At 32.1% G+C, this 22,650-nt stretch overlaps 1 protein-coding gene across 1 annotated transcript; it reads left to right on the forward strand.

Moving 5' to 3' along the window:
- The first annotated feature begins 137 nt into the window (after positions 1-137).
- On the forward strand, positions 138-11,373 carry LOC134722158 (hormone-sensitive lipase-like). Its single transcript, XM_063585723.1, has 9 exons — positions 138-752; positions 3,316-3,471; positions 4,003-4,080; positions 6,316-6,495; positions 7,125-7,232; positions 7,706-7,850; positions 8,133-8,351; positions 9,062-10,029; positions 10,784-11,373. The coding sequence occupies exons 1-9, from the start codon at positions 231-233 to the stop codon at positions 10,973-10,975; spliced, it is 2,568 nt and encodes an 855-aa protein (XP_063441793.1). The 5' UTR covers positions 138-230; the 3' UTR covers positions 10,976-11,373.
- The last annotated feature ends 11,277 nt before the right edge of the window (positions 11,374-22,650 follow it).

The raw sequence follows: 22,650 nt of genomic DNA on the forward strand, positions 1-22,650 counted from the left end.
GTATGTTTAGAAAGTTATTTAAATTTGTACAGAATAAAATTGTATCAATCGTTTATGTATTATCACAAAACATAATAATTTCTTAATATTTTCTAAAGTTTTTAATAAAATTGTTTATTTTTGTTTTCCTCGTCATTTACTGCTGTGCTGTATCATGGACGAATTTGTCAACAACCTGTCAAAACAAATCCGAACTTTGGACTCGTGACCTGTTGTTTTAAGGATAGACAATGTTTTCAACGCTTCTAAGAGATCTTCGAGCTCACGCTATTAACAACATTGAATATTATCAGAATGGAACCACGACATCGACGTCATTATTTCACAAATCCTTTAGTCTCATGCATGAGCATCTGGAGAGAGGGATTCAACCCTCCATAGAAGAAATCACCCCTCGTTTGGCTGATTATGATTTATCCCCTGATATCCAAGCGAATGGGTATCGTAGTTTGATCAAAGTTGTTCACAAATGTTGCCTTCATCTTTTACAGTTATCTCGACACATTTCAAATAATAGAACTGGTATGTTCTTCCGTGGTCACCACTATTCAAAGGAACTTGAAGCTTATGTTTCAGTTTTGGGACAACTTAGAGCTAGTTTACATTATGCTAATAAGCTTATTCCGTTTTGTGATCAAGGAAGTCTTTTTGCTAACGAAGCCTATTTTGACAATGAAGTTGCTGAAAATTTATTGAAGGATGTGGAACGATTAAGTCAGGACTGTTTCTATGGAAGATGCCTTGGTTTTCAGGTATAAGAATATTTTATGTTTCTCAGAAAGTTTAACTTTGCTGCTTGTCCATGTTGCCCATTTGCCAGGGTGCCTGTTTAAGTAATCATGCAGCTTATCTGATGGGACATTACAGTGGAATCCCAGGTGTCCACGTGGCCCGTGATATCGTGCATTAACTGATTTTGTCATATCAACACAGTAACATCAGGGCTCACACTACCAGGCGACTTGGGCGAATAAGTCGCTTTCCTGACCGTCACTTCGCTTTCCCTGACCCCAAAAAGCGAAAACAAGTAGCCCTGATCTTGATGATACTCGCTTTCAGTCACTTCCGTCATCGGACATTTTCAATTTTTACCCAGTTGATGAAACATCAATTTTTTATTGATAATTAAAGAAATTAAGACATAAACGATTCATTATCTTAAGAAAAGAGGTTGATGCATTGTATTTGCAGTGTGTAGCAGGTTATTTGATAAAACTACATCTTTTTATCACTTCGTGCATTTTTGCAAGTTCCAGTGCTTGTTACTCGAAAACGTACATCAACCTAATTTTCGGCGGCAAAATAAGTTTGTAATTTCATTTAAACGTGATAAAAGTTGCCTCCAGTAAATGTTTAATCCATTTATTGCATTAAAAACGTCATTTTCCTTTTCAAATAACTTGTCAAACATCGTTTCTTTTTGTAAATTTTCTCACATTCATCCGCCATTGACCAATTTCTAATCTACGGATCTAAACCATTTTACCATTATAACTACGGACGCACGGATGGAACAACTGACTAATATTGACCCAAAAGGGAAAAATTACGTATTCCACACGCATTAAGAGACTTTTGGTTACTTCTAATTGATTGGTGTATATAATTCCCTATATTTTTATGGATTGTTTCAAACTATTGACTAAAGTTGCTTAACTCTGAGACTATTAATCTAATATCAATATATTATGGCCCAGCTTAATAACTTTTATATTTTTTTTATGAGAAACACTGAATTTCATACATAAGATAGTTTTGAATTAAATTGTAATTGATATATTATAATTTCTTTACATTTTTTAAAATAAACAAATTTTGATTTTAGTGCTACATGTAGATATTAAATGTTTAGTTGAAAGTTTCTCACAAGAACTTTAGTAAAACTTAACAACTTTTCATTTGAAATCTTACTATAATTGTATACTCAGATACATGAGATATGAATTGAACAATATAAAAAGAACATTATTTACATATATATGACCCTTTATACTTTAGTAAAATCCAAACATTGTAGTGCACTGCGCGAATGAGCACTTCTCTTTCAAAACTCACCACTTCTCCCTATCAGTTTCAAAAAGAGAAGTCACTTCTCCCTATAATTCTGAAGTAGTGTGAGCCCTGTAACATAAACAAAATCGTTTTTGTTAAGTTGTTATTGTTTTAGCCTTCCAAAGGGATAAAAAAGAATAAAATTGATAAGTTCAATAGTTAATTAATAACTGCAATCCCGTGATTTGCCATATTTGGCTCATTTCCATAAAAAAAATACATCCTCAGAAAAATTTGTTGTATTTAAGTCAAACTTATAAGTTATATCAGACTGAAATAATTTTTGCTCTGCATCCTTGGCAGTGTATTGAGAAAGTCGCAATTCTTAGGTGCACAAATACACCAGACTGCACTGTAATTAATGATCATCAAAAATAATTCATTTTTAATCAATGAGTGCAAGACAAGTTGACCTGGAGACAACTTGGACTGTCTCCAAAAAAGACAACTCAAACTTCCTTTGAAGACAACTCGAACTGTCAATAAGAAACTCGGACCGTCTACAGACTAAATATAAAATAAGGCGAAAGTAATGATTTAAAGGAAAAAAGTATGTGTCTGATGAAAAGTTTTGAAGCCTATTTTGAGTATACATGTACATGTACCATGTGTACAAATAACACTAAATCAGATGTCTATGAAGAGATGTCAGTCGTCTATATATATATATGGGTTTGTCTCTATAGACAGTTGTGTGTTGTTGCCAAGTATGATCACTTTCTTGATAAATTTAATAAGTAGAATAATTAAATTTACATTTTACTGATTGTTGATTAACATGATTAAATTCTGATGATGACAACAGTAAGTAAGTAAGTAAGTAATTTTTATTGGGTGAAATCCAAAATTACAGGATTGATACCAAGACAATACAAAACATACAAACATATATATCATACCAAATTCATAAACATTGTGTTTATATATAGATATGAGGAGGTGGTACCACAAACATGAATATTTTTATTAACAGATTAATTTAGTTTGTTTATTGAATTAATGAAGATTTTATTGAAAATGTAGAATCACTATAACGAAGTAGCCTAGGTTAAGGATAATTCTTTTCATTTTATTACAAACGAAAGTGAAGAGCTGGAACACTGATTACTCCTGACCGAACAACACTGATAATAAACTCATGCGCTACACACATTCAAAGGTGTACATATGGAGCTGCACATACAAGTACAATAAAAAAATTAAAAAACTGATTAAAGTCCATATAACTCATGTAATTACCATTTTCATCTCCTTTACTTTCAGTTTTGTGAGTCAATGGTAAAACCCTTACATGGAGTTGGTGTTGCCATGGCATCATTTAGTGATGGATACCAAAATGAATCACATTTGTTACAACTGACAACAGCTTTGTTTAACAGTGGAAAATACTTCTTAGACCCAGACCTAAGAGCACAAAGAGTAAGTACAAGTACATGTATGTATGCATTTTCAAATTTAAATGTAAACTTCATTCAGATTGATACTGTGGACTATTAGAACAATAGTTGACTGTACAATGTATGTAACCTTTAATTCTTACATGCAATTAGATCGCGCAGACTGAGTCCAATTGTAATGCAATGAAGGCAAATACTGTCTGGTATACAGTAAAAAAAATCATGCAGCCTTTTTTTGGTTGTGGTACATTATGCATGCATATGAAAGGAGATAATGCTCATAGTTCCCAACTTTCCAACATCAGGCAAAGTAATTAATAGAGTCACAGATACTCATTATGCTGCTTAGAAAGCATTTTATATATATTTATAATCAATTTATTGGATACTCCAAGGAAAACAGATTGGGAGGGGAAAAACAGGTAATGAAAAGTATCCTGAGAAAGATAAAAAGATAATGATTATGAAAAAGAAAGAAGTATATTGGAATGACATAATTGTGAACATAAAAACACTATGGAGAATTAAACATTATGTCTTTTAACTTTTATAGGTTGTAGATGTCACTAGAACAGCAGATATAAGTTTCTGTAAATCTTTCTGGTCCATACCTGAATCAGATTTTATGCAGGTTTGTAGTGTTATTAGTAAATGTTTAAAAAAAAAAGAGAAAAAAAAATATTGGATCCTCAGAAATGCTCAGCTTGTTTAAGCTACAGAATTAATTAATGCGCAAGGATCCGGAAATTTGTTCACCTAATTTCGGTCATTTTCATACAACTTAAAAGTTGATGCCCTTTTCAAAAAATGATTGTCAAAATCACATCACTGCATGAGACTCATTATGAGTATGCTCATACTCGATCGTCATGTTTGTAGCATCAACACACTTGTTTCACTGTTGCATCGCGTTTGCTTCATGATTTGTCCTACCATTTTCCAAAATCGATCAAGAGCAATTAAGGGAAGGCAACAGTTTAAAAATAAAATGATTTTAATGACTCAAAACGATAATATTCTCAGTTATCACTTATGTTTCTTTCGATTCTGAAGTCAAAATTAAAACCAGATGTAATGCGACAATACTAGAACGAACAATTCCGGACTCATTTCCGGGATTAGTTTTGTTTACCCAAATCACAAGAAATCATTGGCTTTTTAATATTTTACCTTTAATAGTGCAAGAATATTAATTAAAATAGTTGCACTAGCTTTATTTAGGATGAAATTATTTTAAAATTACGATTAATTGTCTAAATCTGTGGAAGAGAATTTCAAGCATGCGTATTACATAGTAAACAAAGCACGTGTATTAGAAGTAAAAAAATATTTTATTCTACGAAAATTAAACCAAGTTTTAATTTAATTTTAAATCATAATTGACAATTGTCTGACCTGTTGGGTAATTAAATAATGAAGCCAGTTGGAATAGAATTTTTATTTCTTTATAATAATAGTTTGGAGCTTGTGATTAATTGGGGAGAAATCCGTTTGCGCCAAAAATGCGTCCTATTGCGCCACAACTTTTTTTCTCCAAGGCTACGTTTGCGCCACCTGTTTTAAAATTACATGGTATCATTTGCGCCAAAAATAAAACATACGATTGCGCCAATTAGAGGAAAAATGACTTCCCTCCACCTTTATTCTGACTTAGAGCCGGCAATTTACACGACAAATGTTTCCTTTTCTGAAACATATCTTCTTCTTACTGCTGCTGCTTGGGTATACTTCCCTAATTATTTTATGTAGTTAATAGCTTGTAACTTCACTTTATTGAAAAAAAAAGAACAAAAATAAAAGGATGAAATGCAATAAACAGTTCAATATAATTCTTGTGGAATGCTTCTGCTCTGTTACTGATACGTCTTGCGGTAGATACATGTAGTTTCAGCCCATACGCATCATGTGTCATCAACATATGTGACTAAAACATAATCTGCAAATGCTTCTATGTTCTTCTCTTTTGGCATATCTTGTATTCAATATTCAGCAAAGCAATAAGTTTTCTCCTGTTTAGTTTTACATGGACTGTCTAATGCATTTTAAGTCATTTCTCTCCAGATGCTCATCTACATGGTGAAATATTTTCGAACATATGATACTGTTTAAGCCAAAAATAAAAATAAATATATATTTATGATAGATATGTGCATGATGCGTACAGGTTAATTGGCGCAAATGAACTCCAAATATCGGCGCAATTGATGCATTTGGAAAACAAAATTTGGCACAAATGATACCCCTGAAAAACAGTAATTGGCGCAAAGGGACTGCCATTAATTGCCAGGTGTGAATTAAAAACACAGGTAAAGAGATTAGCAATCATTAGCCAATAGCTCCCAGAGGCATTAATATAGTTATTAGGAGGGCCCTCAGGATTATAACACTTTATTGGAGTGGCAGTTTAATTACAGGAAGTCGATTACAAAACAAAAATATGTTCAAAATGGCGATTTTGAAAGTCAATCTCAACGAAATGACCGAAATAATTACTGTTGAAAAATAAAATTTGACCTAAATCCCAATTAAAAGTTTAGGACATTATAGTTTCAGTTTAGGACATGACTGGCAAATATGACTGTTTCCGGACCCTTGTTAATGCTACACTTATATTTCACCTTCAAAATCCATCAATCATATTATTTATGTTACAGGGTCATGTATGTACAAATGATTTTCCCTGTATGTGAGGTGTAAGAAACTTAAAGCTGTGTGACTGAGCAAATGTATCACTAATTAGATCCTTCAATACATATTGTAAACTTTATCATTACATTTATAATACTTTCGTTTGTAATTGATTTATAATATTTGTACACATATTACGAATTGTTTGCTCGTAATTTTTTTTTAAATTTCATTTTAGTTGTCACATCTTGCATGTCCAAGAGTTCATGTAAATGAAGTTATTACAATTCAACCAGGTCCCTTTGAGATGAATTGCCATAACAGTGTGGAAACAGTTGTTATAACACCTCCATGTGCCTACACAGGGCCAGGCAATATCAAAATGAGGCTATTCTCAAATCATTGGAGAGAAGGACAGGTCAGTATATACTTTAACTGTATGGAAACATAACACCTCCATGTGCCTACACAGAGCCAGGTTATATCAAAATCATTTAAATGAGGCCCTTCTCTAATCATTGGAGAGAAGGACAGGTCAGTATTCACTTAACATTATGGAAACATTACACCATTATATATATATATGCTTACACAGGGCCAGACAATATCAAAATGAGACTATTCTCTAATCATTGTCCAGAAGGACAGGTCAGTATTCACTTAACATTATGGAAATATAACACCAGCATAAGCCTACTCAGTGCCAGGAAAACCAAAATTAGACTATTCTCAGATAATTGGAGAGAAGGACAGGCTAGTATTCACTGTAACAGTATGGAAACATAACACCTCCATGTGCCTACTCAGGGCCAGGAAATATTAAAATGAGACCCTCCTCAAATGATTGGAGAGAACAACATGTCAGGAAACATAATACCAACACATGCCACTGTTTCTGTAAATTCCTTTTAATTTGTTGTTTCTTTTTCATGACATCATCCTATCACTATTTTTAATTATGACCTTGAGACTTACAAGATAAACAAATTTAAACAGTTGTTTTGCTTAATTAAGAATGTCAGTGTTATAACATCTTTTATTTTACAGAAAGTTCCACACACAAAGATGAAGAAGAAACCAAACCCCAAATCTTCAGGATTAGTTCTACATTGTCATGGTGGAGGATTTGTAGCTCAGTCTTCAAGGTCACATGAGGTAATTTATAGAACTTAGACAAAGTGAAAACACCTGCATGTATTTAACAAGAAAAATTATCTGCTCAGAATACATTTTATTGTTTAATTGTTAAGCATCTCTATTTCATGCAGTACATCCTGACTTACAATAATGCTTGAAGGCAATCAACAGAATACTGATGGATAGTTATTAAAGACCACTATAAGTAACCAGTACAACTGGCATTAATAACATAAACAGCACCAATTTGAATGCACTACATAAACATTTATAAAGTTGATATCTCAGTGATGTTAGAATCCAAAATATTTAAATATTTAATATCTAATACAAATGTCGAAGACACATCAAAACAGAGGACATCATGTTCTGCAGCAGTCTTTTTAAGAATTGATTATTGAATTTTTTTGGAAACAGTTAAATTATTCACTATTTAAATAATGTCTAAGTAAAAAACTATAACTGTTGTGCATTATGGGATTGTATTGTAGGTATATTTGAGACAATGGGCCAAGGATTTAGATGTACCTATATTATCTATAGACTATTCATTAGCGCCTGAGTATCCTTTCCCGAGAGCATTAGAGGAGTGTTTTTATGCATATGCTTGGGCACTTGAGAATGCAGAGCTTCTAGGTATTACATTTACTTAATTAAATAAGTCAGCTTTTTTTTCCAAACTCATTCATAATATTCTAAATATTTCATTTGGAAAAGTTCTTTAAGAATATTTTTTAAATGATATATTAGTACACAATTGCAAGTATATGTTACAGCAAGTTTTCAGAAAAAAGTCTCGGTCTTCTTTTATTTATGTTTCAACTCATTCTGACTTTTCTATTATTGATATATGATGGTAGGTTATACTTTAAAAAGGGATTCACCTTACATATAAAAAGTACCTTGATAACATTTTAGGCTGGACAGGTGAGAGAATATGCTTTGCTGGAGACAGTGCTGGTGGTAACCTGATGATGGCCACAGCAATCAGAGCAGCATCCTTCCAGATCAGGGTACCAGATGGAATCATGGCGGCCTATACACCATTCATGGTCAGATATACACCATCACCATCAAGGATGATGGGATTGATGGATCCCTTACTCCCTATGGGGATCCTCACCAGATGTTTAGCAGGTAAATACTACCATACAGGATAATAAGAATAAAGGTTTAAATAATACAATGCACTAGCATCAGAATATTTGGATTTCATCAAACAATTATAAATGCAATGTAAATAATAAGCAATTATATTTAGAATATTACTCCTAAACCTCTTAATATATAAAGTGTATGGCAAGAGTTATTTTCAATCTTCACTCGACACTGCAATGTTCTACTAAATTCCAGTAAAAGTTACCTAGTTTAAAAAAAAGTTGAAAACAAAGATATATTAGACAATTTTTTTCTCAATATTGAAATTTGCTGCAGTCAACATAGTCAAGCAACAGAACAGATTTTAAGGTAGAAAAAACTAAATTAGAAATAAGTTTTACATTACAGATAGTGCATTGTTGTTGCAGGCTGTGGCATATCATGTATTTATAAAAACTATACAGTTTTTTTTGAGAAAAAATATCTAAATTTAGATCTGTCAGACACTTTCTTCCTGTATAACATTTTAAATTAGAGTTGTGACAACAGGTTCATAATTTCTTGTTTTAACTTAAGATGTCAAGTCAAAGAGCTTTTAAAAACACTTATTAAAGCAAACTACATTATTGCACTATGAGATAAATTGACAAGCCATGATACTTTTGTTACCAGTGTAACCTGTAGCAGTAATCTTGAAGACATAATGAATACTTTGTGACTGAATTCTTATTGATTTCATTTGTTTACAGCATACGCTGGGGTTTCCACATGTTTTTCACCAAAAGATGACAAATGGGTTATAGTAGAATATAAGAAGACTGACCACTCATTTGAAGAGTGTGAAAAATCTACAAAGGGAAATAACTCTCCAACAGATACTTCAGCATCAAGTTCATTACGTAACTCTGCAATGGATACTCTGACATCTAGTTCTGAAATGGAAAGCAACAGTGGAACAGAATCATGTTTTGAAGAGGTTGAAATTGACAATGGACATGTACATGTACCTTCTATTAATGAAGAAACAACAGAAAAAGAGGATGTAAAAAGTGTAGAAAGTTTTGAAGTTTTGACTGTTTCTAAAGATGCTATGGGAACTCCTGATTCAACAGACTCACAGTTTTCAGTGGAAGATTTTGATTCTGAAGGTGCTGATCATTGTACTTCCCCGAATGTAAATGTCAATGATTCTGAACAAAATGGTGCGGTAATGGAACTGTCAGAACTCAAAGTTGAAACAAACTCTGTAGAAAATGGTGCTATTAATGAGCCATCACAGGATAACGTTGTAATGAGTCCTATGGAAGATGGAACTTTTGATGAACAAAATCTCTCAAAGGATATAAGCAGTCAGTTAGATAGTGTAGCAGACGGTCAGAGTAACAAACATAAAAAGTTAGCAAGAGTCAGCAAAGGGATTACCAAACAAGCGTCTGTTGATTTACCTAAGGAGGTTTGTCAATCTGTTCCTCCCCGTCAGAGCATGACATCTCGGTCAAAAACATTTGATTGTGGTGTCCAAGGTGATTCAGATTCCAGTTTTGTGACAAATTGTACTGGAACATTGAACTTTGTGCCCCTAAGAGCTGCCAAACATCACATTCAACATAGTCCTCTGACAGCATTTCGTCATCTACCTATTGTCAAGAATCCTTATATGTCTCCATTGTTAGCTTCAGAGGAGTTGTTGAAAGATTTGCCTCCTGTTTATCTTGTGGTAAGTGTTTTTCATAATACAAATGATGCAAACACTATGATGTTGTGAAAGTACATGTATGATACATAGGAAACAAAAAAGAAGTATTGTCTTTCCAATGATTCACACTCTCTGTATAAGCCTGGTTCGGTAGTAAGCTGTCTAATACAATGTACACAAGCAGTATTCAATGATTAAACAACTCGATTCACATATTTTTTAAAAATCAGGTCATCATGGTCATACATGCACAACACACTCAATGACATTCCTGATTATCGACTAAAACATCAAATATTGAAAATTAATGACTGAAACATCAAATATTGAAAATAACGACTGAAACATCAAATATTGAAAATAACGACTGAAACATCAAATATTGAAAATAATGACTGAAACATCAAATATTGAAAATAATGACTGAAACATCAAATATTGAAAATTATGTTCAATACTACTTGAATAAGAACTTTGAGATAGATTGAAAGATATTCACAAAAGATGTCAAGGTCATACATGCACAACACACTCCTGATTAATGACTTAAACATCAAATATTGAAAATAAGGACTGAAACATCAAATATTGAAAATTATGTGCAATACTACTTGAATAAGAACTTTGAGATAGATTGAAAGATATTCACAAAAGATGTCAAACTGTTACATTTTTGTAAAAAGAAATTAGTACTTAATAACATGTATTTGATTTACACACATTGATGTGTTTCACATTTACTGGTATAAAACTTGCACTTTTGTTCTAATTTTAGGCCTGCCATTTGGATCCTCTCTTGGATGATTCTGTGTCATTTGCTAAAAAGCTGAGAGATCTGAATAAGAAAGTTGACCTTCACCTTATTGATGATTTACCTCATGGGTTTCTAAACTTTTCAATGGTCAGTAAGGAGGCCAGATTAGCATCTGATATATGTGTCAGTAAAATAATGACTGTTCTTGGATAATTAATGAAGTATGACTGTTCATTGAAGTGAAGTGTTCCCAGGAAACCAGTGACATTCTAAAATATGACTGTTCCTGGCTGAAAAACCATGGCATTGTTGTTAAATATTGTCTTTCACTAATTTATTGTTAATTTGTGATATGAATTGTTAATATTTATGTTATAGTTATTGCCTTATAAAATGGCACTGTTACATGTAGTCTTTTTAGTCAAGTTGAATTTAAATTAAATGCACACTTTGCAATTGTTGTGATACATGTACACAGTATTTTATTTTTTAAGAAATTTTATAATTCTAGAATAAATCACAATAAATTACATAAAAGAGTTATCAAGTTGAAGTTCACTATTTTATTTTTATATTTTGGCTCATATTAAAAACTAGAATTATTTCAAGCTGGTGTTTAATGTTTGTTACATAGAGGCCAAATTAGCCAAGTTTGTAGTACATGTACAAAGAGATTGTAGCTGAGATGCACCCTCTTGTTTGAAAAATATTCAATGATATATAAATATTCTGTTTTAATATTTTCTATTTTTCATTAATTGTTATGTTTTTTACAGATCTTCTATTTTAATGGAATATATGCTAAATGTTATGTTAAATGTAATTGATTACAGATCTGAAATTTACATTTATAATGATATTACATCAATAATACCAGGTTAGATATATTTTGATGTTTGTTCAGATTTTCAGTGTTTTGGCCCAGAAATCAGATTAATCAGCAAAGAACAAAATTGAACTCTTAAATTCTATCTTATTGGTGTATTTCAGATGGTTTTAGGATTCTGAACGCAAAATAGTTATTTTTATGAAGCTTAGAACAAATTATACAAATGAATATGAAATACTACACCAGAAATACTGAGTGCAGTAACAAAAACACTATATAAAGGAACAATATTATCATGTGTTTAATTAATAATGTCTGCAATGTCAAATCAGTCAAATTGGTGTTCATTTATTAATATTTAAACTAATTACCATATGCTACATGTGTTTAAATGTATGAGTTATAGATTTTTTTAATGTCCAAATATTTACACTTTCATGTTGTTAGTCTGCTAACCTTCAAAGACTATGCTCTACATTGTCATTACAGTGCATTAAGTCTGAAGGTGAGAAATCTTAAATATGTCATATAAATATTTACTCAGGTGATGAGTCTAACAATGTAAACAAAGTCATTGAATGTCCAATATATTTTTCCTTCAGAAGATAAAAAGAACAATGGCCCCTTTTAATATAGCAAACATAAGACATACATGAGTTTAAGTTTTATATTTTAATGTTGGTCAAGCACACATACAAATTATAATATCTTATGAAATGGAGACTTACTGTTTTATGCTTATCCTTGAAGTGTTACAGAAGCTTGTAAATTATATTTTCAAAGCTTTTCAGTGTTTAAGAAGCTTGCATTTTGTATTTTTCCAGCTTTTATTGTTAAAGAGGCTTATATTTTGTTTTTTAACATGCTAGCTTTCAATGTTAAGAAGCTGCTACTTTGTATTTTTTCAGCTTTCAATATAAGGATGCTTGTACTTTGTATTTCTTAGCTATCTGCGTTACAGAACCTTGTATTTCTTAGCTATCTGCGTTACCATGGTTACGGAAACTAGTAAAAAAAATGTATATTCATAGCTTTTAGTGTTTAAAAGGCTCTTATTTTGGTATAAACCTGGCTTCCAGCGTATAATATACTTGTATTTTGTATTTTCCTAGCTTTTAGTGTTTTTAAAGAAGCTGGTATTTTGTATTTTCCTAACTTTTAGTGTTTGAGAAGCTTGTATTTTGTAACTTCCCCAGCTTTCAGTGTTGAAGAAGCTTGTGTTTTGTATTTTGGTAGCTTTCTGTGTTAAATACGGTTGTAAATTGTATTTTGTATTTTCCTAGCTTTCCCTGTCAAGCATGCTAAAGATCCTTGTATTTTTATATTTTTCTAGCTTTCAGTATTATATTAGCATGCATTGTATTTTCCTAGCATTCAGTGTTAAAGGAGTTTGTGCTTGTGTTTTGTATTTTCCTTATTTTCAGTGCTGTTAATTTTAACTACCTCAATTGAAACAGAAAAGTGTTCACACTATCAAATGTCCTTTTGAAACTAGCAATACAAATTATGATGTTTCATATGGATAATTGCTCTGTTTCCCTTTTAAGCTCACCTGGTCTTAGTATGAGCTAAGCATCTGTGGTATTATTCCGAAGAGACATACTTAAGTGTTTTTAAAAGTACTTACTCTAAATTGGGTATTTGGGATGTGCACACTGTGTCATGGTGCTAAGTATTTTGATGTGCAATTTATCTTTGTTTCTTGGACAGATAAGGATATTTGGTATATTTTTGTATTGTTTGCTAACAAGATATAGCGAGGAAGTTCAAAATATTCATTTTTTTTATTTAGATATCTTGATAAGGACAGAGTATATAAAAAGAAACACAATTGCTTTTCTTTTTTTATCCAATATCATCATTTGCTTACTTTCTTCTTCTTATACTGTCCATACCCTTTATATTATCTACAAAAGGCATAGAATACTTAAAATTTATTATTATTACATTAATGACCATATAGGTTTAATCACTGCCTCATTGACCATTATAGTTTTTGATAAAATTAAAGATATTCTCGTTTCGAAAGTTATAATGATACTATAAATTCAATTCTTTTGTCGTCATTATAATTATTCCTGTTGAACAACAGACAAAAGTGTAAGATTCAAGTATTATGAATTTAGGAAAAGCTATATTCAAACTATGCTATTAAAATACCTGTCATGTTGCAATTTTTGCAAAACATTAAAAAAACATCGCAAAAATGGCTTAATTTCATTGCAAAAATGACTGAACTAACAGTTTTATTATTAAAGAAATATCTTTTCAATTTCGTTTGAATTTTGAAAGTTGGCTGAAGAAGCTTAATTTTTATATTGTATAGGTTATTGCTTATAGGTAAATTTTCCTGCAGTATCAGAAATCTATGTTTTTTATATTGTAAGTTACATCAAGATTAATATATACAATGCATGTGTTATTAATTCATGGAGAAATGTTTGCTCATTGTTTTGCCAATCATTGCCGTACAAAATTGTCTACCATTTTTTCAGTGCTTTGTAATGTCTTCCTCAGTACAACATTTATTTTAATTTGTTCAGTTTCTTTTAACATGATTTTAATTTTGTAACTTGATTTAAACCTCCCCCTATATAGCTCAATCATTGCCGTACAAACTTGTAACCATATCAGTGCTTTCCTATTGTCTTCCCCAAAACAACTTTAATAGTAATTCATTCATATTGCATTTTATATTGTAGCTTCCTGTGATTTTTAACCAAGCCCCTTTTTTTCTTTGTAATGGGTGTAAATATTGAGCTGGTTCTGATTATAAGGGTATATATATATAATGTATAATGGTTAGTCGAAAATCAAGTTTGCGTATGAATTGACATCATTATGACCCTTTGCAAATTGTACATGTCTGAACCTTTTGGTTGTATATTGATGCTGTTGATTACATACTTTTGACTACAGAGTTCTTCCAGTCATTCCACAGGATTGAGCTTTGTTGATATGGATAACATACTTTTCAGTATAAAGTTTATTTCTCCACAATACAGGCCAATAGTTTGATCTGTTGTCAAAAAATGTTGATTATAATTTTTCATTGTTCTTTTTACTTTTGTATCATGTTGGATATATATGCATCATGGTCGCCATATTTTTGGGGTGTTCATGACAAAAATGTAACATGCCTCAATGGTTATATAAAAATTCTACTTGAGCCAAGTAAGATAAAACCTAGTCATCAGTGGCGGATCCAGGGGGTGGTCCCACGGCGCACCGGACCACCCCCATGACGAATCTCAATTTTTTTTTAAAGTGTCTATTTTTTCAAGAACTAGCTAATTAACAAATTAATACTTAAAATTAATCCTTTCATCGCACTATTTGGTTAGAGATTACCTGGATACCTGGAGGTGACACAATGATAGAATACGGATCAATGCGTTTAACCTGTATTCATGTAATTAAATTGTCAAAACAGCTCGTCAATATACAATCAGATGAAGTTTGCGATAGTCGAGGTAGCTCATCTTAGGAGTCACTTTTGGATACAATTGTTAAACCTTCATGTTCACACACTCAGCCATTGCAGGTTTCTACTAAAAATGATGTTTGTAATTTTTCGTATAAACTGCAACTCAGTGATGAACAGAAATATCAACTTCTTAGGAACCATTTTATTCCGAATAAAACTTGAAATTTGTATTTCCAGTTACCAAGTATGGGGGCTGTAATAGAACATTTCAGAGTACTTGGTTGGAAAGATATGTAGGCCTTGTATATTCACCTTCTTTAAATGGATGCTTTTGCATCTATTGCTTCTTATTTGGATCAGATGATTTAGGTGTTTTATCATCCAAACCTCTTTTAGATATGGCCCATGCTCGATTTGTGGAACGACACAATGCGTTTGAGGTTTTTTTGGTGTTATATTCCGCTATTGAGGCATCTTTAACCGAAATGATGTCAGCACGAATTTTCAACAGAGAGACGTCATCCGAGTCCTCAAAATTACATGCCTAAATGACTAACTTTCAATTTTTGATTACACTGGTCATAGTGAAAAACTGTATGGCGTTCACCAGAGGCTAGAGCACAAAATTTCAGGGACGGACTTTAGACATCGTAGCAGCTTATACTTCTGGCTCAGTTGTCAAAGAAGCTCTAACCGATGTACGCAAAACTATCGACGAACGGTTTAGTGAATGGTTTGCAGAGACCGCAGAACTTGCAAAGACCGTCGCTGTAGAGCCCTCAATACATAGACGGTGCGGTCGACAAACTCAACGGGAAAACTGTCCTGCAGACACACCAGAAATTTACTACAGACGTGTCATCGGAATCCCATATCTTGACGATGTATTGAGTGGCATGGAAGCAAAATTTTTCGCGCCTTACATCAACAGCAATTCAAGCACTGAAGTTGGTACCGGCATTTGTACAAAGCGCAACATTTGATGAAATTAAACATTTTGTAGACTTTTATCATACTTTGCAAGAAAAAACCCGCTACGGATGATGTTGAATGACCTGATAAACGACTCTTTGTTAAATTAGTGAATTTTGAACAATTTTACGTAGAACTATTTTTACCGATTATGAACATTTTAGCTAAACTTTTTTTACAGCTTGCCTAATTCAGACGACAATTGTATGTTGTGCTATTTTAGATTGCAAGATATTGTATAGAGGCTAAAATAAAAATCAGTTTTACATGTCTTTAAATTCCTTTACCTAGGAATATGAATATTGCATGGTGTTGTCCAAATTCATGATATTCCATAATGTCGAAGGTATTTTTTAACCTTTTTCATACCATTCAATATTCATTTGGGACCACCCCCAAATTTTTTTCTGGATCCGCCACTGGTCATGCAATACATTTTTTTATAATATCCTAAAATAAATGAAACGATTTTTATTGCAATAAAAGCCAAAATCAATATGACATGAAAATAGAAACACTACAATATACCAGAATATTTTCATACCATATTATTCATTGGATGTTTTTAAAGGTTTTCCACATTTTTATGGATAATGATATTTGTTTTATGTATAAGTGAGATATATATGGATGAAGTCAGAAAAGTAGTGAATATTTTCTGGTCGCTAATTTCTCCCATGTGCAATTAATTGTTGTAAAATGTATACCCTATTTCAATTGATTACAATATGTTGATTATAAGTCTTTTTATAATAGTATAGCATTGTTTTGTTGACTTTTTTCTTGTGTTCTGAACAAAACTGGATAGCAGTAGCAAATTCAGAAATCATTATTTCTGAGGAATTCATTTTTAAAAATAATGCAAATAAAAAAAATAATATTTAAAATGTTGTTTTGTAGTTTGTCTTATCAAAATATGTTCCCTAAAATTGTTGTTCTGCTCTGCAGCAGTTATCATTTTGATCAAAACAATTTCCAGGAGTCTTAATTTAATGACAGTCATTTGATTCATGGGATGTTGTATTAAATATCAGAGGTTACATTTGAAACAGTTTACAGAAATGTCAGACTGATGTGTTGTTTGTTGTTTGCTTGATACTTTTCTCCAATACCACAAAAGATAACTTTATCTTTGGTGAGCAGCTTGACAGCAATGTGTTTGATAGTGTCTGTTTTACACCTACTTCGGGTTGTGGTACGGTTAGCATTTAGACAAAAAGTAAAATCACAAAAATACTGATTTTAGAGGAAAATCAATTCGGAAAGTCCATAATTACTTGGCAAAATCAAATAACAAAACGCATCAAAAACGAATGGACAAGAACTGTCATATTCCTGACTTGGTACAGGCACATTAACGAAAACGAGAGAGAATACACCAATTTACCATTGCGTATTAAAGCAACGACGCAACGTGACGGAATGAATAAGTGTCGAGCCACAGTAAAAGTAATAATGCACTAAAGAACATTTTAAACGATATCAATTTGACAAACAATGTCAGTACCTAGAATCTCTATTTCAAGACCATCGATTATTATGTGTGAAGATGATATGGAATATTTCTCAGTAAGGTCTTCGTATCTTCAGATGAAAAAAGACTAAAAGGACATATTAAATCCAAGTTCCATCAACTTTCTGTTTAGACACTGATGATGCTTTACAAAGTTTGAGTAGCTCTTGAATGCGGAATGATTCGGTTAAAAAGTAAAATTACAAAAATACCCAATTTCGAGGAAATTTCAAAACGAAGAGTCCCACAAATCTGTAATAGATTAAGATATCATTGGTATACTAAACCAAATATTTTTTTAAAACTGCATTTGACAAAGATAACAAGAAAATGGAAAGTCTCTAATCATGTGGCAAAATTAAAAAGTGCAAACACATCAAACGAATGGACAACAACTTTCACATTTCTGACTTGTTACAGCCATTTTCGTATTTAGAAAATGGTGAATTTAATCTGGTAATGTATATTGCATATGCAACTTAATTTGGTGCAGTTCTCGTTTATCACAGATTCTAGTACTGAGATGACCACTTATGTCAAATTCGAGGTATAAGTCCAAATCTTAGCCAGATGTTTCTTTAATTTCTAGTTTGTTCTGGAGGATCTATTACTGGAACCCAATCAGAAAAGTATGGATTGTTAATGGAAAGAACATCATGGTTATACCCGAATGTAGAATGCAATGACATGGTTTCTTTGATCTTGTCTTTGACAAGTGTTCGAAGGAACCCAGACTCATTTGCATATAAGAAGAGGTCGACACTTTACTATGCCTTGACTATAGGTGTTGCCTTAACCATCACCTATTGTTTAATTAGAATGTAAAATTGACAATATAATTGGGACATTAATAAAATTAACGGCACCAACTTTCTTGCACCAGATGCGCACTTTGACAATACATGTCTCTTCAGTGATGCTCGTGGCCAAAATATTTGAAATCCAAAGCTTATATAAAAGATGAAGAGCTATAATCCAAAAGGTCCAAAAAGTATAGCCAAATCCTTGAAAGGAATCATAGCTTTGCATGAGGGAGATACATTCCATACATAAATTGCCCGGTTGGTATTCTTAGAATTGAATCTACTTTAATGTCACTTATACAGTTTCACTCACCTAACCCAAAATTGCATCATCCTTTTTTCATGAAGTGCTTCCATATCGTGTTCCTCAATGTAAGAATGAACGTGAAGAAAATATTAATGGTTTTCATCGTTTTAAATTTCCAATATACCGATTGTTCTTACTTTGATCCAAAAAATTAAAGCAGGATAAGACTTTCATAATTGCATGTAAATATGTATGAAAATCAAAACTGTTTTTACATAATAAATGAAGGTATAAATTTTTAACCCTTAAACATAGTATTTAACATTTGTTAATGACAGAACAAATAGCTATTCAGGTAGTTTTAGTTTCACTTTCCAGATGGATATGTTTTGCATTGCTTGAATCAATATGCATTAAATATTAAATTTCATATTTCGTTTAAATTCACTATCTAGATGCTATCTGATTTTGCCTCCTATATATGACTGGATTTCCAAGAATATATGAAGCAGGAAATGATTTATCCATTTATTTCGTGTTGCTTTGATTATGTACATGTAAAATCAAAATATTTTTGGAGTTATTGTATACATTGCAGTGTTTTTCTTTGAAATCTATTAGAATAAGTGTGCATTAATTATTGTTGAGTGTGAATTCACATTTCTATAAGACGTGCCACGGTACTTATCTGTCCCAAATTCATGTATTTGGTTTTGATGTTATATTTGTTATTCTCCATAAGGATTTTTTCTAATGCTTAGTCCGTTTCTGTGCGTGTTACATTTTAAAGTTGTGTCGTTGTTCTCCTCTTATATTTAATGCGTTCCCATCAGTTTTAAATTATTACCCCGATTTTGTTTTTTGTCCATGGATTTATGAGTTTTGAACAGCGGTATACTACTGTTGACTTTATATAAAATACTGCGTTAACTCGTAAAACATTTTATAGAATGGATTTGGATTGAGTTTTCCAAAATGGAAACACAATTCAAAACTGGAATACATGTAAGGGAAATGATACAATCCCACATGTTTCTTTGGCTTAAAATGTGATTTTGAAAATTATCATCATCATATTATGAATTTAACATGAAGATGATTAATTAGGATATATATCTTGGAAATGAAAAAAATGTTAATAAAAGAGGGACGAAAGATACCAAAGGGACAGTCAAAGTCATAAATCTAAAACAAACTGACAACGTCATGGCTAAAAATGAAAAAGACAAAAAGACAAACAATATTACACATGACACAACATAGAAAACTAAAGAAAAACAACACGAACTCCACCAAAAAATAGGGTGATATCAGGTGCTCCGGAAGGGTAACAGATCCTGCTCCACATGTGGCACCCGTCGTGTTGCTTATGTGATAACAAATCCGGTAAATAGTCTAATTCGGTAGGTCACATTCATGAAAGGGAAGGAGATTGTAGTTACGACGTTAGGAACATATCCGATATCATTTTTGAAAGGTTATTCCATAACGGTCAACCAACTCGTGATGGCGTCCGTAAGATTTACGAAGGGATGATTTGAACTTCACCATTTGGAACTCTTGGTTTAATAGCTTCCTTGTGAGCAGCAACCCCCTATCAAGAAAAATCATGATAGGAAATGCAAGCACAGGAATATCGTATCAATTTGGAGATATATACCCCGTATGCAGGTGCTGCTGGAATGTTGCTACTTAGAAATGGAAAGTCCACAATTGGAAAGCTGAAATCATCTCTTTTGTCGTAAAGTTTTGTTTTCAATCGACCCTCATTGTCAATTTTTAGATGCAAGTCAACATATGAAGCCGACCTGACTGTATCTGTAGTATCCTTTATCTCTAGTTAAATGGGATAGATGCGTTCCACATAGTCACCAAATTTTGAATTGTTTAGTGAAAGGACATCATCTAAGCGGAAAGTAGAGTTAAAGGATATTGCTAACTTCTTATCTTTCTTCCTAAGAAGTTCCTGCATGAAGTCAGCCTTATAGTAATAAAGAAATAAGTCGGCTAGTAGAGGGGCACAGTTTGTTCTCATTGGAATGCCGACAGTCTGTTGAAAAACACGTCCTCCGAGCGTTACAAATATGTTGTCAATCAAGAAATCAAGCATCTTGATAATATCAGTTTCAGAGATTTTTTTGTTTGAATCAGAGTGGTCCTTTACAAAGTAGGATTTATTCCTCCTTAAGACAAGATACTTGTTTTTACGTTGGCCATTATTTTTTTATGAAGCAAAGCTATACCAACTCTTTCAATTTGTCTTTTAGTTTGGAATGTGGAATACTTGTGTAAGGAGTAGAATGTTTTGATACTGTTACAAGATGATAGAGAGTTAGATTGCATGTACTCTAAAAGATCTTTGGAACTTTTAAGTATCCACATCTTTAATAAAGTGGATAAAGACAAATCTGGTGATGAATTTAATAATAAACATAAAATATTTCAACTATTCATAATGCGAGGATACACTCTTGAATGTGATATTGAAATTATCATTTTAAACTTCTGTATTGCAAACTTACATTAAACTACATCGGCGATCGTCACAACACCAATCAACGATGGCTACTCTTCAAAAACTTCATTTCTTATTTTTCCTATATTTGTCTATGAAATGCTTAACGAACTCTTTTTCTAATTATTAATATTTATTTCATCAACAATCAAAGTTTAGCTTCAAAGTCACTGCCAAACTATACTCTAGTTTTAGTGGCAATGTGAACATTACAGGTTAGTTCGCCACCTACATAATTGTTATGCATTGTCCAAATATATATGGTGTCAGCTTTAATATCTAAATAAACTCATCATAGATACCAGGACTAAATTTTGTATATACGCAAAAAAGTTTAAAAGGCCAAATAAATTACGAAATTGAAGAGTATTGAGGACCAAAATTCCTAAACATTTTACCAAATACAGTTAAGGTAATCTATGCCTGAGTTATACAAGCCTAAGTATTTAAAAAAAGTCATTAATTTGTAAACAGTAAATTTATAAATATAACCAAATCAATGACAATTCATGTCAGCACAGACTAACATCTAACTTTCTGTATTAATAGTTGACTGTAATCTTCACATTATTACATGCTGGTCATATGCACCTGTGATCTTATCATGACTATCGTGCATTGTATAACCGCTATATCAGGTAATATTTGTATCATACTTCTAAATTACCATTGATCTGTTGTTGACCTTTCTACAAGAATTTGTAGGCACTAACATTGTGATTGAGTATGATTCTACTGTTATCAGACAGTTACTTAGTATTTATTTCACTTTAATATCTAAGGCGGAATATGCACAACTGAAGTTACATGTGATTTGTCTTTATGCAGGCCATGGTACATATACTGTACCTTCGTTGTGAGTGAATAAGTGGATTTCATTTTAAATATCATACATATTGTTTGAGTTAGGGACAGATTTGAATACTGCTACTCTGATACAAACAGCACAATTATTATATGAAACTTGCACCAATAAATTAATTGATTTATGATAGACATTCGCTTGGTTGAGTTGATGGTGTGTTTTGACAACCCAGTCGGTTTTCCATAAGGTAACCAACCACTTATGCTTCTCTTTTCTCTAATATTGCGCCTTTATTTGTATAAGGCAGACGTTACGAAAAGAGACTGTGATGCTAGCTGAGATCATGTCAGTTTTCCCATTGTAAACTCTCCATCTCACAACATGCAGCAACATTTTTGCTGTACGTTAGAAAGAGTTTAAATCTCTAAATTGGTACGATGTACCAGAGCTAGTGTTTACTGTGATGATTTCAAACAATCTTCTATTGATACATTTCCTTGATAGAACATTGCTTCTCACAGGGAAGCTATGGAACCAAGTGTTAAATTCAAATAGTAACTTCTTTAAAGTCATTAGCGTCATTGTAAATTGTTAAAACAATATGGAATAACTATGTCACTGATAACGAGGCATATGTTATATTTGTCGTTACAACTATTCCGTCCTTTTTTTCTCGTTTGTAACATCACCGAAAGCAAATAATATCCGTGTTTTTACCTACAGCAATATCAAATGAATTTATTTCTACAAGAAAGCTGAAGTATTTACATTCGATGT

Source organism: Mytilus trossulus, chromosome 6 (assembly GCF_036588685.1).
Source record: "Mytilus trossulus isolate FHL-02 chromosome 6, PNRI_Mtr1.1.1.hap1, whole genome shotgun sequence".
Lineage (NCBI taxonomy): Eukaryota > Metazoa > Mollusca > Bivalvia > Mytilida > Mytilidae > Mytilus > Mytilus trossulus.

Coding starts and splice junctions, on each gene's coding strand:
- LOC134722158 (XM_063585723.1), top strand. CDS start 231: ATGTTTTCAACGCTTCTAAGAGATCTTCGAGCTCACGCTATTAACAAC. Junction 6,496..7,124: donor ATCATTGGAGAGAAGGACAG/GTCAGTATATAC, acceptor TTTATTTTACAG/AAAGTTCCACACACAAAGAT. Junction 7,233..7,705: donor AGTCTTCAAGGTCACATGAG/GTAATTTATAGA, acceptor ATTGTATTGTAG/GTATATTTGAGACAATGGGC.